The 14,447-nt window shown below is 40.2% G+C and overlaps 1 protein-coding gene across 2 annotated transcripts in view; it reads right to left on the reverse strand.

Annotated features, from left to right (window-relative positions):
- The window catches only part of PKHD1 (PKHD1 ciliary IPT domain containing fibrocystin/polyductin), a 431,042-nt gene that overhangs the window by 379,910 nt on the left and 36,685 nt on the right, over positions 1-14,447 (reverse strand). For both annotated transcript variants that reach the window (XM_014782549.2, XM_087438704.1), the window contains exons 22-27: positions 14,171-14,298; positions 11,659-11,843; positions 10,627-10,749; positions 9,280-9,385; positions 8,511-8,786; positions 1,544-1,674 (exon numbers count right to left, since the gene is read on the reverse strand). In XM_014782549.2, the coding sequence (XP_014638035.2) occupies positions 1,544-1,674; positions 8,511-8,786; positions 9,280-9,385; positions 10,627-10,749; positions 11,659-11,843; positions 14,171-14,298 (949 nt within the window). The remainder of the gene's footprint in view (positions 1-1,543; positions 1,675-8,510; positions 8,787-9,279; positions 9,386-10,626; positions 10,750-11,658; positions 11,844-14,170; positions 14,299-14,447) is intronic.

Raw genomic sequence — 14,447 nt, forward strand, 5'->3', positions numbered from 1 at the left:
TGGAGAAGGGGGAAGAGGAGAAGGCAGGAGAGTGTGGTTGTTTTACTACTTTCCTTTTAACCTTTGCATGTATTGCTTTGATCAAAATTAAAAGTTTGTTTTTAACACCACATGATTTCCCTCATTTGTGGAAGACAAACTAACACAGACGGAGAGAATAGTTTGGTGGTTACCAGGGGGAAGGGGGTTGGGGGGTGGGCACAAGGGTTGAAGGGATGCATTTATACGATGACTGACAAACAATAATGTACAACAAAAATTTCATGTTATAAATGCTATGACACCAACAAAAAAAAGTTTTTTTTTAATGTTTATTCTTTATAGTAAAATGTTTAATGTTTATTCTTTCTAGTAAAAGAAATCCAAACAATAAAAATTTTACCCATTAAAATGCTAAATATATATTAAAGTGATAATACCCAGTGTTGGCCAAAGTGCCAGAAATCATACACTCACACAGTGATGGTGGGAGTATAAATCAAAAAAGAATTTCAGACAACTGGATACTACATATCAAAAGTTTTAGAATTTAGATTAATTTATCCTAAGAAAAATAAATTTGCCCAAAAATGTAGTTACTGGGATGATCAAAGCTCTATTGTTTAAAATAGGAAATTTTAGAAATTATCTTAATGTCCAATAATAGGGAAAAGTTAAACAAATTACGATACAACCATAGATTGGAATTGCATGCAGTTTATATATAAAAGCTAACACTTCATAATATTTGAGTAACTGGATAAGATAAAAATGTGGGACAAGAGATCAAAGATTATTCTGAACACTTTCTTCCTGAGATCTTTATTTGTTCAGTAAACAGCCATCTTTTGGGGTCATGGATGTGCTAGGAATGTTGATGACACTGAAGTCAACTCTGAATAAAAAGTTCAACCTCAACTGTGGGTATGACTCTCACAAACAGCACCAGGGAAGGACCTGGACTCAAATCTAATTAAAATATAAAATATAATATAATGTAAAAATTAATAGGCTATGAGATTGCACTAACTGAAGAAGAAAGGGAAAGCTAAGGGACTTGTTTTTAAGGGAAAAAGGAAGCAGTAGAGAATAACTAGGAAGATATTTCACAGGAACCAGACATTCTAGAAGTTTTGAAGAACTACCATTCACATCCACGCCAGAAAACAAAATTGGTGGTGAAAACCATTATTTTTTGTTTGCTTGAGAGACAAGTAAGATTGCAAGATATGTAAGTTTTACAAACAAATACCCAGAATGTGCACTACATAAATTTATTTATTCTGTGGCACTAGTATCCATTAAGAGTGTGGACTGGGACTGCCTGATTGTCTTCTCTTAAAAGAAATTAACTGCTATTAATTACAAGCCCCATTGGTGGAGTCAGCTTCCCATTTCATAGCAGAACAGGCAATATAAACATATAAACATAAGCATACTCTCCTGATGAAAAAGTCATGTCAGTTAATTTAGTTCTAAGAAATGATTCACTGAAAACCTTACACTACATGTTAATAATGGTCACCCACCCAGAAAGAAGAAGAGGCTGAAGGATTCCACTTACCCTGGGTGGAACTTTGCACTGAATTCCTCGTGAATTGCTTGTGGTGATGTTGATGGCACAAGACTGAGATCCAAATAACACCAGGCTAACATCGTCCAAACTAGAGCCTCGGATGGTGGCCCAGAGCCCTCCTGTAACAAAAACAGCATTTTTAGATGGGATAAAAAGCCATACAGGCAGACAAAAATTAATTACCCACAAGAGAGAGAAAATGAAATTAAAATATGAAGCTCCTTAGTCAAAACACAAGGCATGCTCAAACTGCAGAAAAAGACTGAAGTTAGATATATACACTACTATATAAAGAGAGAGAAATGGTGACTAGAGGGCATAGAGAATTCGTAACACATCCTGGAAATATTTAAGAATAAAACAAAGAAACACAATACTGCCATGAGTCAGAGAAGTAGAGTAGATGGTCTCCGGAAACTCTTCCTGCCCCAGATTTTTAAATATCGCCCCTGCCAATCCTATAAAGCTTATTCTTTTCCTCAGAAATCAAGTATAAGAGAGCATCAAGGTAGAAAAAGCAGTGGACCCAGAATGAGGGCCACAGATTACTCTGCCACTTAAAGCAAATCATTTGTAGTATTGTCCCTGAGTTCACTGGTTCTCACTTCCCTCATCTTTAAATGACAGCTTTAGCCCTTCCAGCTTTGTGATTATACCACACATACTAGGTTCTAGTCTCCAAGATGGTTCTAGTCTCCAAGATGGTGTAGCAGTGACTGAAATCACTACCCACGGCCATCAGGATTTGTCTACTGACTGCTGAAGAGCAACCACAGAAACCTCTCTCTCTTCACTGCAGACATTGTTAAGAAGAGGCATGGCACCAGTCACGCTGATGTTATGGCACGTTTTCCTATTTGGAGGAGCAGCCTTTGATCCAGCTGATGAACAGAAAGCCCACTTACTATTGATGAGGGCAATGATTCTGGTCAGCCATCTCCCCAGAAGGGAATACAAGCAATGTAGTAAGGCCACCAAATAGAGACATGAACCCCTTGAGAGTGGGAAGTGAGTGCAGGAGCGAGGTTATCTTTCTCAAGCGTGTCAGGGTGAGAAAGAGGAACTTATTCAACCTAATGAAAACTTTTCAGAAGGGTATGACTGGGTGGAATAATACCCTGAAGCTAAACATATAAACTTGTCCTGAATATTCAGGGCAAGACTACAATAGACTACATTGAAAAAAGTGGGCTAACGAGAAGAATAGATAGTTCACTGAAAAAAAAAAATACAATGCCTCTTAAACACATGAAAAGATATTCAATTTCTCTCTTAAAATAAATGCAAAGTAAAACTACAATGAAATGTTATTTTGCTTCTATCAGATCGGCAAATATCAAAAAGTTTGGTAACACACTGTCTTAGTAGGATGAGGTAGATAGATACTCAAATACATTGCTACATAGAGAATAAATTATACAACCTCTAAAGAGAATATTTTGGCATTATCACAATTTTAAATGTACATAACCTCCTGACCTAGCAATTTCACTTCTAAGAAGTTATACTACTAGTACTTTCAGACATATGCAAAATGGAACAACTGCATATCCAGATACAAAAGAATGAAGTTGGATCCTGTTTTGGGTTGAATTGTGTCCCCCCAAAATTCACATGTTGGAGTCTTATCTGCCAGTACCTCAGAATGTGACTTTATTTGGGAATACAGTCATTGTAGATGTAATTAGTTAAGTTAAGATAAGATGAGGTCACACTGGAGTAGGGTGGGCCCCTAATTCAATATGACTGTCATCCTTATAAAAAGAGAAAATTTGAACAGAGAAAAGACACAGAGAGAACACCATGTGAAGATGAATGCAGAGATCAGGTTGATGCTTCTACAAGCCAAGGAATGCCAAAGATTGCCAGCAAACCACCAGAAGCTAGGGGAGAGGTATGAAATAGATTCTTGTCACACATTGCTTCAAAAGGGATCCATTCTGACACCTTAATCCTTGACTTCTAGGCTCCAGAATTGTGAGACAGTAGATTTCTGTTGTTTAAGCCGTTTAGGTTGTGGTACCTGGATAAGCAGCCCTGGAAAGCTAATACAGACCCCCACCTCACACCATATGCAAAAATTAACTCAAAATAAATCAGATATCTAAATGCAAGAGCTAAAACTATAAAACTCTTAGGAAAAAATATATGCATAAATCTTAGTGACATTGGATTAGACAATTGCTTCTCAGATATGACACCTAAGCACAAGCAGCAGCAACAATAAAAAAGATAAGCTGGACTTCACCAAAACTGAAAACTTTTGTGCTTCAAAGAATACTATTAAGAAAATGAAAAGAGGGGCCAGCCCCGTGGCATAGCGGTTAAGTGCGTGCGCTCCGCTGCTGGCAGCCCGGGTTCAGATCCCAGGTGCGCACCGATGCACCGTTTGTCAGGTCATGCTGTGGGGGCATCCCACATAAAAAACGTGGAGGAAGATGGGCACAGATGTTTGCCCAGGGCCAGCCTTCCTTAGCAAAAAGAGGAGGATTGGCATGGATGTTAGCTCAGGGCAGATCTTCCTCACCAAAAACAAAAGAAAGAAAATGAAAAGACAATCCATAGAATGGGAGAAACATTTCCAAATCACATATCTGATGAGACTCTTATCCAGAATATAAAAAGAACTCTTACAACTCAACAATAAAGGGACAAATAACCCAATTTTTTAAATGGGCAAAGGATTTGAATAGGCATTTCTCCTTTGGATTTGAATAGGCATTTCTCCAAAGAAGATATACAAATGACCAACAAGCACATGAAAAGATGCTCAAAGATCATTAGTCATTAGGAAAATGCAGGTCAAAAACACAATGAGATACCGTCTCACAGCCATCAAAATGGCTACTATCAAAAAAAATAAATAAATAAAAACTGTTGGTAAGGATGTGGAAAATTTGGAACCCTCATATATTGCTGGTGGGAATGCAAAATCATGCAGCCATTTTGGAAACAGTTTGGCAGTTCCTCAAGAAGTTAAACATAGAGTTACTATATGACCCAGCAATTCCACTTCTAGGTATATACCCAAGAGAACCGAAAACATATATCCACACAAAACTTTGTGCACAGATGTTCATAGCAGTATTATTCATAACAGTCAAAAAGTGGAAACAACTCAAATGTCCATCATGAGATGAACAGATAGACAAAATGCGGTTTATCTATACAATGGAATATTATCTAGCCATAAAATTGAATGAAGTACTGATACATGCTACAGCATAGATGAACCTTGAAAACATTATGCTAAGTAGAGAAGCTAGACACAAAAGGTCACATATTATATGATTCCATTCACATGAAATGTCCAGAATAGACAAATTCATTGAGACAGAAAATAGATTTGTGCTTTCCAGGGACTGGGGGAAGGGAGAAATAGGGAGTGACCACTAATGGATAGAGGGTTTCTTTTGGGGGTGATAAAAATGTTCTGGAATTAGATAGTGGTGAGGTTGCATAACTTTGTGAATATACTGAAAACCACTGAACTGTACACTTTTAAAAAGTGAATTTTATGGTAAGGAAATTATATATCATTTTTTTTTTAAGTTAAAAAGAAAGAAAGACCTGGGGCAAAAAAAAATTTCCCCTAGGGCAGCTCTATATATTTATAAGATATATATACCCTGGTCCAGCCCAACGCTCTCTCTCCCCTGGGTGACTGCAGTAGCTGCCTAACTGGTCTCCCTGCTTCCATCTTTGCCTCCCTGCAGTATACCCTCACACAGAAGTCAGATCATGTCGCTTTTTCACTTAAAATCTTCCAATGCCCCCCATCTCACTCAGAATAAAAGTCAATGTCCTTTCATAGTCTCTAAAGCCGTATAATCTGCTCCCAATCTTCTCATACCACTCTCCCCTCGCTCAATCTATTCCAGCCACAGTGACCTCCTTGGTGTTCTTGGAATAAGCTGAGCTCATTCTGACCTAAGAATTTATCATTTGATGTTTCCTCTGCCTAGAGGTCTCTTCTCCAAGATTTCCCCAGGACTTATCCCTTCACTTCATCCATGTCTCCATTCTCCAATGCCATCATGTCATTTCTCCAACATCAATGACCATCCCATCAGAACCATCACTCCCTCCATCACTCTCCCCTTGCTTAATTTTTCTCTTACACACTTAATCATCACCTCCATGAGAGCAGGGACTTTGTTTTAATTTACTTATCCCCAGCATTAATAGTGCCAGGTACATAATAAGAGCTAAATAAATTGCTGTTATAATTATTATTGTTAATGATTAAAAGTTGCAGAGGTGGTGACACTGTGCCATTCCCATTTGAAAGTTGAGGTGCCTCACAAGAGTCTATACCTAACGAGAAGGCAACTCTATCTCAGCACAGAAATGGGCCAAGGAAGTACATTAGGCAAAGTCAAGATTTTCCTCAAAAACCCTTTCGAGCGTGCTTCTGTGTATGGGCAAGCGGTGATTTAGAATATTATTGATCACATTATTATATGTATTAGTCACATATAAGCTATTCTGTAAATTCTTTGCCAGTAGGCCTTGGCCTGGTTCTCTTTAAATCCCCAACAGCAGCATTTCTCAAACTGTACTATTCGTAGAAATTGCCTGATAACTCTGTTAAAATGCAGATTGATTCAGGAGATCTGGGATGGCACCTGAGACTCTGCATTTCTAACAAACTCCCAGATGATGCAGATACTGCTGATCTCGAACCACACTCTGAGTACCAAGATCTTCAGCATCTGGCACAGGGCTTTATGCAGGGCGGCTCAATCAGTGTTGATTGATTGATTGATTGATTAATTGATTAATTGACACTGGTTGATATTGGGTAGGTGGCAGGGCAGAGGAAGGGTTAATAGGGAAGCTTTAAATCCAGTAATAAGGAAAGTAGCAGCTAGAGCATCTCCCTCTCTCTCTCTCCTTTTCCCCTTGGTCTTACTAAAAGTACATTTGCACCCACCTGACATTACCCCTTCTCTAAGTTTTCTATCTTTTACTAAAATATAGAAGGATGATGTACAATCCTCCCAGACAAATCCCTTCACTACGTATTGTTGGTACAGCACGCCATGATAGAGTGACCAACTTATCCTGGTTTGCCTGAGAGTTTTCAAGCTTTAGCACTAAGAGTTCCACATCCCAATTTAAAATGGAAAGTCTTGAGTCCTGAGAAACCACTCAGTCCCAGGGAAACTGGGACAGTTGGCCACCCTGCCTGTGCAAGGCGCTCTGTATGGGGAAACAAAGATCACTGAATCGCGTGTCTCCCCTTGAGGTGTCTGCAGTCTAGTGGGGGAGCTAAAGAAGGTTTGCGCAGCCTGAACCGCACAGGTAACTTATAAGAAGATCAAAGCCCCTTACAAACCTCATGAGAAGACTACTATAGGCCCTAAACTCAAATCAATAATTATTGGGTTGATACAGAATACGATCTTTCATCCTGAGCACCTCATATCATCTGGCCCCTTCCTGGAATCACTGAGAATAAGAGCAAGCTTGCTCTGGTTTTTGTGTAGAGATGAGGTAGTGTGGGCCTTGTAACTCACTCTTCTAGGCAAAGTCAAGTCAGAAATGAGCTGTTCCTTTGAATGATGAGTCTATGCCCAGGAAACGCCACTTCAAAAAATGTTCTTAGCAAGCGTCACTTTGGGCTGGCCCAGTAGTGTAGTGGTTAAGTTGGCGTGCTCCGCTTCGGCAGCCCTGGGTTTGAAGGTTTGGATCCCAGGTGCGGACCTACGTACTGCTTATCAAGCCATGCTGTGGTGGCATCCCATATACAAAGTAGAGGAAGACGGGCACAGATATTAGCCTAGGGCCAATCTTTCTCAGCAAAAAGAGGAGGATTGGCAACAGATGTTAGCTCAGGGCTCATCTTCCTCACCAAAAAAGAAATAAAACTGTTCTAAGCCACAGTTCTTTGGCCAACAGAATAAACAAAGACAAAATTGAAGGCATTAAGGAAAGGAGTTTTATGCTCTAAAAATCATACGTTAACCCATGGAAGTGTTCCTGAGATTCGTGCAATTTTGACTGGCTGTGTCCCTCAGAAAGCATGGAGAGATCCTTGGTTTCCATGGCACTAAGATCCAATGCATGGGGCTGATGTCAACAAGCCCCCCTACCCTCTGTACATCCCTCAAATGGTAGTTGGCTCTGCATCCTCGCCAAGTATCCAAGTGTACATCAGTTTACTAACATCTGTGAAACACCTGCCACATGCAAAGCTCCCAGTGGGTAAGCCCTGTGCTTCACATTTGCAAATGTTTTTACTTTTCAAGGGCCTTTCCCACCTGTTGGCTCATTTTAATCTCACACAAAGCTAGAGGCCTGTAAGTTAAGCATAATTAGGCCCATTGTGTAGCTCAGATTGCATGGCACGGTAGAAGCAGCAGCAGCCTTGGCATCCGGCAATCCCAGTTTACATCCTAGCTCCACCTCTTTCCATCAGAAAGCCTTGGGCAAGTCATTCTTCCCTTAGAACCACCATTATCTCATCTGAAAAATATGGATAATAATTCCATCTTCAGGCAGCTGTAAGCATTCAGGTGTGCGACTATCTAGGAGAGGTACTCAATAAATGATACTGTGCCTATCTTCATCATTATTAGGAAACTAAGTTCCATAGAACTGAAACTTCTAAGGTCACACATCTGGCTTTGGTCGGAAGAAAACCCAGGCACATGTCCTAACTCCCAATCTAGTGTTGTTTCCACTAGACCGCATGGTCCTGGTGACTCAGTGACTGACCCAATTATGCCTGACACCATCAGCCAAACAGTGATCCTTTTTGTGGGAAGTGAGTTCATTTAAGGGCTCAAATGTCTGTTACTCATTAGAAGAAGTGCTGATGGCAGAAAACAAAGAGCTGTGAATGATAGTGGATACAGAAGTTATTACACGGCAGGACTAGATCCCTCTGTATCACTGAGAATGCTAGCTTCAGAAGGTCAGATGCAATGTGGGGTCCTCCCCAGATTACCAATCTCTGCAGCTCTGGAAGGCTCCACAGCATCCAATCTGGGTTCCACATTTAGGAAGAGGCCTCCTCCACTGGCATTGATGGCGCGACCAGAGGGTCTCACCAACATCGAGATCAGATGCGCTCCAACAGGTAGCAGGTCTGCCTGACAGACCACATTCGTTTGGTTTGAGAAAATAACTTTGCAACTTGTTTTGTTCACTGTAACCTGCAAGGCCTGGGAGTCATCAGAGAAACTAGTTCCAGTAATATAAACCAGCAGGTCCATGTCATCATCTTCATGGAGAAAAGAAAAGAACAAAATCATTTCTCAGTGATATCACTTCACTTAAGAGAATTCTCTCTAACATCAAATGTTCATTCCCTCTCACCTTCCCCTCCCTAAATTCAGGGTGTTGAGTGCTGACTCCAATATTGGACATCTGCATTTATTATTGTAGCACACAGCCCCCATCTTAAATTTTCTCAAACTAGTAATGAGAGACCACTAGTCAATAAAAAATAGGGAAAACATCAAAATAAAGAATATTTCAAAACAAGGGACAAAGAGAATAAAACATTTTAAGTCATCAAAATCCACGTGTCTCCATTTCAAATCATACCCATATCATTCACATTGGCCAAAAAATGTTCTTTCTGCTGCAGCACTAAACACTTACCCCATGAACTGACACACCTTCTACCCACCCATCACCAGGTACATGGCCTCTAACAAATCACTCTGAGTCTAAAGTTTCTGACCATTTCAATGCCAAGTCACAAATCATACCAAGAGAATACCATACAGAATGGACCCGGGGAGTCGACTTTTCAAGGTATTGGAAAGAACAGGAACCTGAGCAGTGAGCAGGTATGTCATTCACTTGCACAACCACCTGAAAAAATGCAAAAGAATTAAAAGCAAATGTATGTATTTCATATGCTCAAGAGTATTCATAAAGTACTCGTGAAGTCTGCCCAAATTTAAATGTGTTAATGATTCACTTATTCTCTTTTTCTTTCTTCTATTTCCTAGTAATAAACCCTAAATTGTAATGAATGACTCAAAACATGTTAGGCTTTATTAAAATGATGATAGGTATGTTGAAACCTAACATTTCTGCAATTAAGTTTGCTAAATCTAGAGTAAATTCCCTCTCTGTCATATAGAAGTAAATTTAATAAATTCAAACTGCACTAGGACTTTTTATCACTCTATATTTTCAACTGGGTACCTACTTCCTGTGAAAAGCCCTTTCTTTGCTGGTAAACGCCAACAAAGTAGGCACCTTCCTTCCGCCATCACTACATGGATATACAATCGACGATTAGGGCATATTTGGACATTTGGTTTGGGGTCTTTTTTGTCCTAGAACAGTAGGTCCCCAAGAAGAGACTATATGTCTTTCCATCTCCCTGGGACTAGTGTTAATCTAATAGAACTCTACAATAGTTGGACATGAGGAAGGTGAAAAAGATATGACTCATTTTATTCTCTACGTATAAAACATGGATTAAAAGCACACTTTATGATAGTGTTTGCTTATGGAGTGAAGGGTATTGGGATGGCATGAAGGCATATGTGATAAAGAACACTTTGATTTTATCCATAATGTTTTATTTTATTCATAAAGGGAAAAAAGATAAAATAAATACATCAAAATGTTGGAAATTGTTAAACCTTGGTTTGAGTAGCCAGGTGTTGGTTATATTATTCTTTATAGTTTTATTATTTTAAAATTTTCTCAAATTAAAAGCAGATGACTCGTAACAGGAGTATGGGCAGATGGGAATGAGAAAAAGACATTTTAAAGAGAAAAGGAGAGGACTTAGCTTATTTACTTTCCAATGCCACTGTGTGGAGGTATAAGTCATATGTAGCTATAGAGGATCCTATTTTTTGTTCCACAATAATAGCATCAATAAGTATAATAATGGAATGTTGTGTTTACAAAGCACATATATTTTTCTGAGTACTTTCCATACCCTGTGGAAGCAGAAAGAGGACAGCCATAACTGTCTCCGTTTTATGGATTAGAAAACTGATCCTTGGGATTGGTCCACATTACAAATCAGGGAGGGGCTGAGATAGACTTGAAACTAGCACTTGCACTTTGGGTGGCCCATCAACTCTCACCTGAGTGCACTGGTTGGCAGTAACCAACATGTCTCCAAATATGGGTCCAAGAAAAACTCCACCATCATACACCACCCGAGTGGTTGCAGCAGGGTTCACTCCAGTTAGATTGTCATCAGAGACCTGAGATGGTTACATTTCTGGTGAATTCTGTCATGGAATAGAAGTCTAATCTTGATTAAAACAAATGATAAAGGGTCTTCTCACATTCTGTTTAAGATAATCAGATAGCTAGAAAGTGAAAATAGAATGACAGGAGATTGATATCTAGAAACTTAACAGTAAGTAATGGCTAATGAAAGCTCCAGTCAACTACAGAAATATTTATTTGCAAGTAGAGTTGCCAAAAAAGGCCCAAAAAAACAATCTTCTCTCTAAGTCTTGAGATATTTTGTTTCTATATGCTTTTCTGTTTTATATGTTTGCAATCCAAAATATTGAAATAAAATGTAAGGAAACAGTGCTATGAGATGACTCTCATCCTTCTTCCATCTCCACCTAAGTATTTTGTTTGAAAACCAGATGACCCACAATACCATAAAACAAGGATAAAATTTTATCCTGGGTTTCATTTTATAATAACCAAATGCTAGATGATTTTTAGATTATTTTTTAAAACCCTAAATATGCAAGAGCATCTGGTTTTGTCATTATCCAAAGACAGCAAATCCTTTTCTAAACTTCCTTCTGCTGTGCCATCTGCCTGCATGATAATCTAAGTCAATCACATCTGTTTAAATTATCCAATAACAGATGTAGAATTATTGAATGGTGGACACTGACCAATGACTTCTCTACCTACACTGAGTTAGGAAAGGGGAGGTTGGGTTTAAATTGCTTTCCCAGGGATATGAGATACAAAATACATCTTGAAAACTTCTAGAAAGAAAGATAATTGAACCCCTTTACTTGAACATTCCAACAAAACTAATAATTCATGACAGTTTTCATTCATATAATCCTGATTATTTTTTTTTACAAAATTGCTCCAGGGCACCAAATCTACACCACCAAAAGGGACATCATACATACCCTGATGAAATTGGGCAAATCCCCAATCTGAGTGGACCAGGAGAGAGTCCACACATGTTCATAGCAAGACTTTAGATCCTCCATCACAGCGAAGTCACTGACATTGAGGTACCTGGCTGTGAAGTCGTCAGCATTGTTCTGCAAGAGCTTGCGAAGGTGACTAGCTGAAATATGCACAGGGACACCTGTGGGAGAAAGTTTTCATACAGAAAATACAAGATGCTAACTACTCCACCTCACAGTGTCTCATCATCAAGATAGCAGAGAATAAATGTCAGGATACCTACTAAATATGCAGGAGACACTCGAGTTCAAAATATAGCTTCAAGAGAACCCCCGCCCAGTTAAACCATTTTTTCCTAAGGCCAATACAAGTAGATGCCCATGTTTTATATTGCGATACCTTTAATCAGTATCACATCTCAGAGCAAGCAGAGAGCACAGTCATATCAGACAAAACTATCTCAACTGTCAACTCAAAATGTAAACTCCAGGCACCCCAGTAACGCCTGAAAGCCTAATTAAATATTAGACTGGAAAAACTCAGCTGGCCCTGTGAACAAAGAAAAGTTGGTCACCTTTCACAGGGAGTAGGGGAGGTATACAGCAGCTGACATCCATAAAAACTTCTCCAACCCAGCTGAGGAATGCTGGAGTGTAACTTCGGTTTCTCTATTAGAATTTCGTTTAAGCCCAACCACCTGCTTCCCCATTCCACACTCCCGCAGAGAAATAACAGCACTCTGTGTTTAAGCCTTGCTTGTGTTTGAACCCTGTCTCACGCTTGACCAAAAGTTTCCATTTCATTAGCTACTCCCAACAGCCCTGAGAGGTGGGTCACTTGGGGATCTTAATGCCTCCTTTAGAAATGAAGAAAAGGAAGCCTGATGAGATTCGGAAGCTTGCCAATCAAATGAGATAGGTTTAGATTAAAACTCAGGTTGCCTTCTACCTACTCAAGAGCTTTTCTCTTGAATCCTACACTGTCCTGGAGTGTTAATAAAATACCACTGTATTTCTAAAGGCAAACAAAACTCTCATCAGTTTAAAAAAGACTGTCCCACATGAATATATAATTTGAGAGCCACTGTCATTTCAAAAGGCCAGGTTAAGGCTGGCCTTGCCCCAGCTGTTTCGCAGGCAGTGATGTGAGGAGCATCAGCAATAGAATGTGGTGGCAGGAAAAGTCTCTCTACAGACAGGCTGCAGCTCTCTCATTCATGAGAGGGGAAACAGCACAGCGATGGACTTCAGAGAGGCAGGGCACTGTTGGCCTTTATTCACCCACTGATCAGACTCCAATAGCCCAGGAGCCAGCAACTTTTCCCAAGTTGCCCTATTAGAGTAAAAACACCACTCCATTCCTCCCACCCAAGAAGATTCTTTGCAAGCCTGGCATCTTTCTGCTTGGGAGGACAGAAGACTTTTGGACCAAGTACCAACTTTTATACTGCCACTGTTGAGGTCTCCTGAGCCTCCTTTCTGATTCCCCTATGTTTTCAGCAAATAAATAACATATAATCACTTCTAATCCTTGTCTTTTGTGAAATGTGTCTGTTCTTGAAGATTTAGAAGCTGTTCTACTCTCATGGCATCTGAAAGCTCTTCCTACATTTGTTATGACCACTAAAATCCTCAATAGCACATGCTGTCACCGTGGAGTTTAATTCAGAAGGGCCATGGCTACCATGGTTCTTGGCCTAGGAAACTTTAGAGAGAAGAGGAATGACCTGAGAATCAAAGACCCGAGTTCACATCCGGACCCTCCAATCGACTATTTGTATGACCTTTGGGCAAACCTCAGTATAGTGGGCTGAATGGCGGCCGTCAAAAAGATATGCCTATTTCCTACTCCCTGGAAACTATGACTGTTGCCCTATAAGCAAAAGGGTGAATATTACCTTATAAAGCAAAAGATGTGGTTACGTTAAGGATCTCGAGAAGAGGAGTTCAGCCTGGATTATCCAGGTGGGCCCTAAGCGCAATCATATGTATCCTTATGAGAGAGAGGCAGAGGGAGTCTTGAGACAGCAGACAGAGAGGCAATGTGACCATGGAGGCACAGGTGGAAAGATGTAGCCACAGCCAAGGAATGCTGGCAGCCCCCAGAAACTGGAAGAAGTGGGAACCGGGTTCTCCTCTAGAGCCTTTGGAGGGAGTGCAGCCCTGCTGACAACTGGATTTTGGACTTCTGGCCTCCAGAATGGGGAGAGAATAAATTTCTGTTGTTTTAAGCCACCAAGTTTGTGGTAATCTGTTAGGACAGCCCCAGGAAGCTAATGCACTCAGTTTCCACAACTATAAAACTAAAACGTTGGGATCATACCAACAAGGGTATGTTATTGTTATTGTCCAGATCTTTAATTTCGAGAAGTCATTTTCAGACACTGGAAAATAAACAAAATAGCTTTAAGACTGTCACCCTGCCTGACAATCTCGCAGGATGCTGTCTGCCTGGGGAAGCTCCTGAAAATGTAAGTGAGAAATGTTGCACCCCCAAGTGCCCCTTTACCAGGAATCACTATGTTAGAAAGTTGGATGCGAAAGTGTCCTCCTAAAGGCGGACTTGTCCTCTGTAGTCTCTGTGTTGTCACCTGGACCAGCCCGGATCCTTCTTCTGCTCCTTCAGTGGGCACAGAGCTGTGGTATGTCAAAAACAAAGCATTAACTGCAGAAACCATCCAGAGGAGCCACTCCAGGCAGAACATAACTCCGTCTCAAAGACCAGGTAGTCTCCCATGTTTGCAGACATTGAGCTCAAGCTCCCAGAGCTGCCCCTCTCCCATCAC

This window comes from Ceratotherium simum, chromosome 13 (genome assembly GCF_057802395.1).
Source record: "Ceratotherium simum simum isolate JZ-2026a chromosome 13, ASM5780239v1, whole genome shotgun sequence".
NCBI lineage: Eukaryota > Metazoa > Chordata > Mammalia > Perissodactyla > Rhinocerotidae > Ceratotherium > Ceratotherium simum.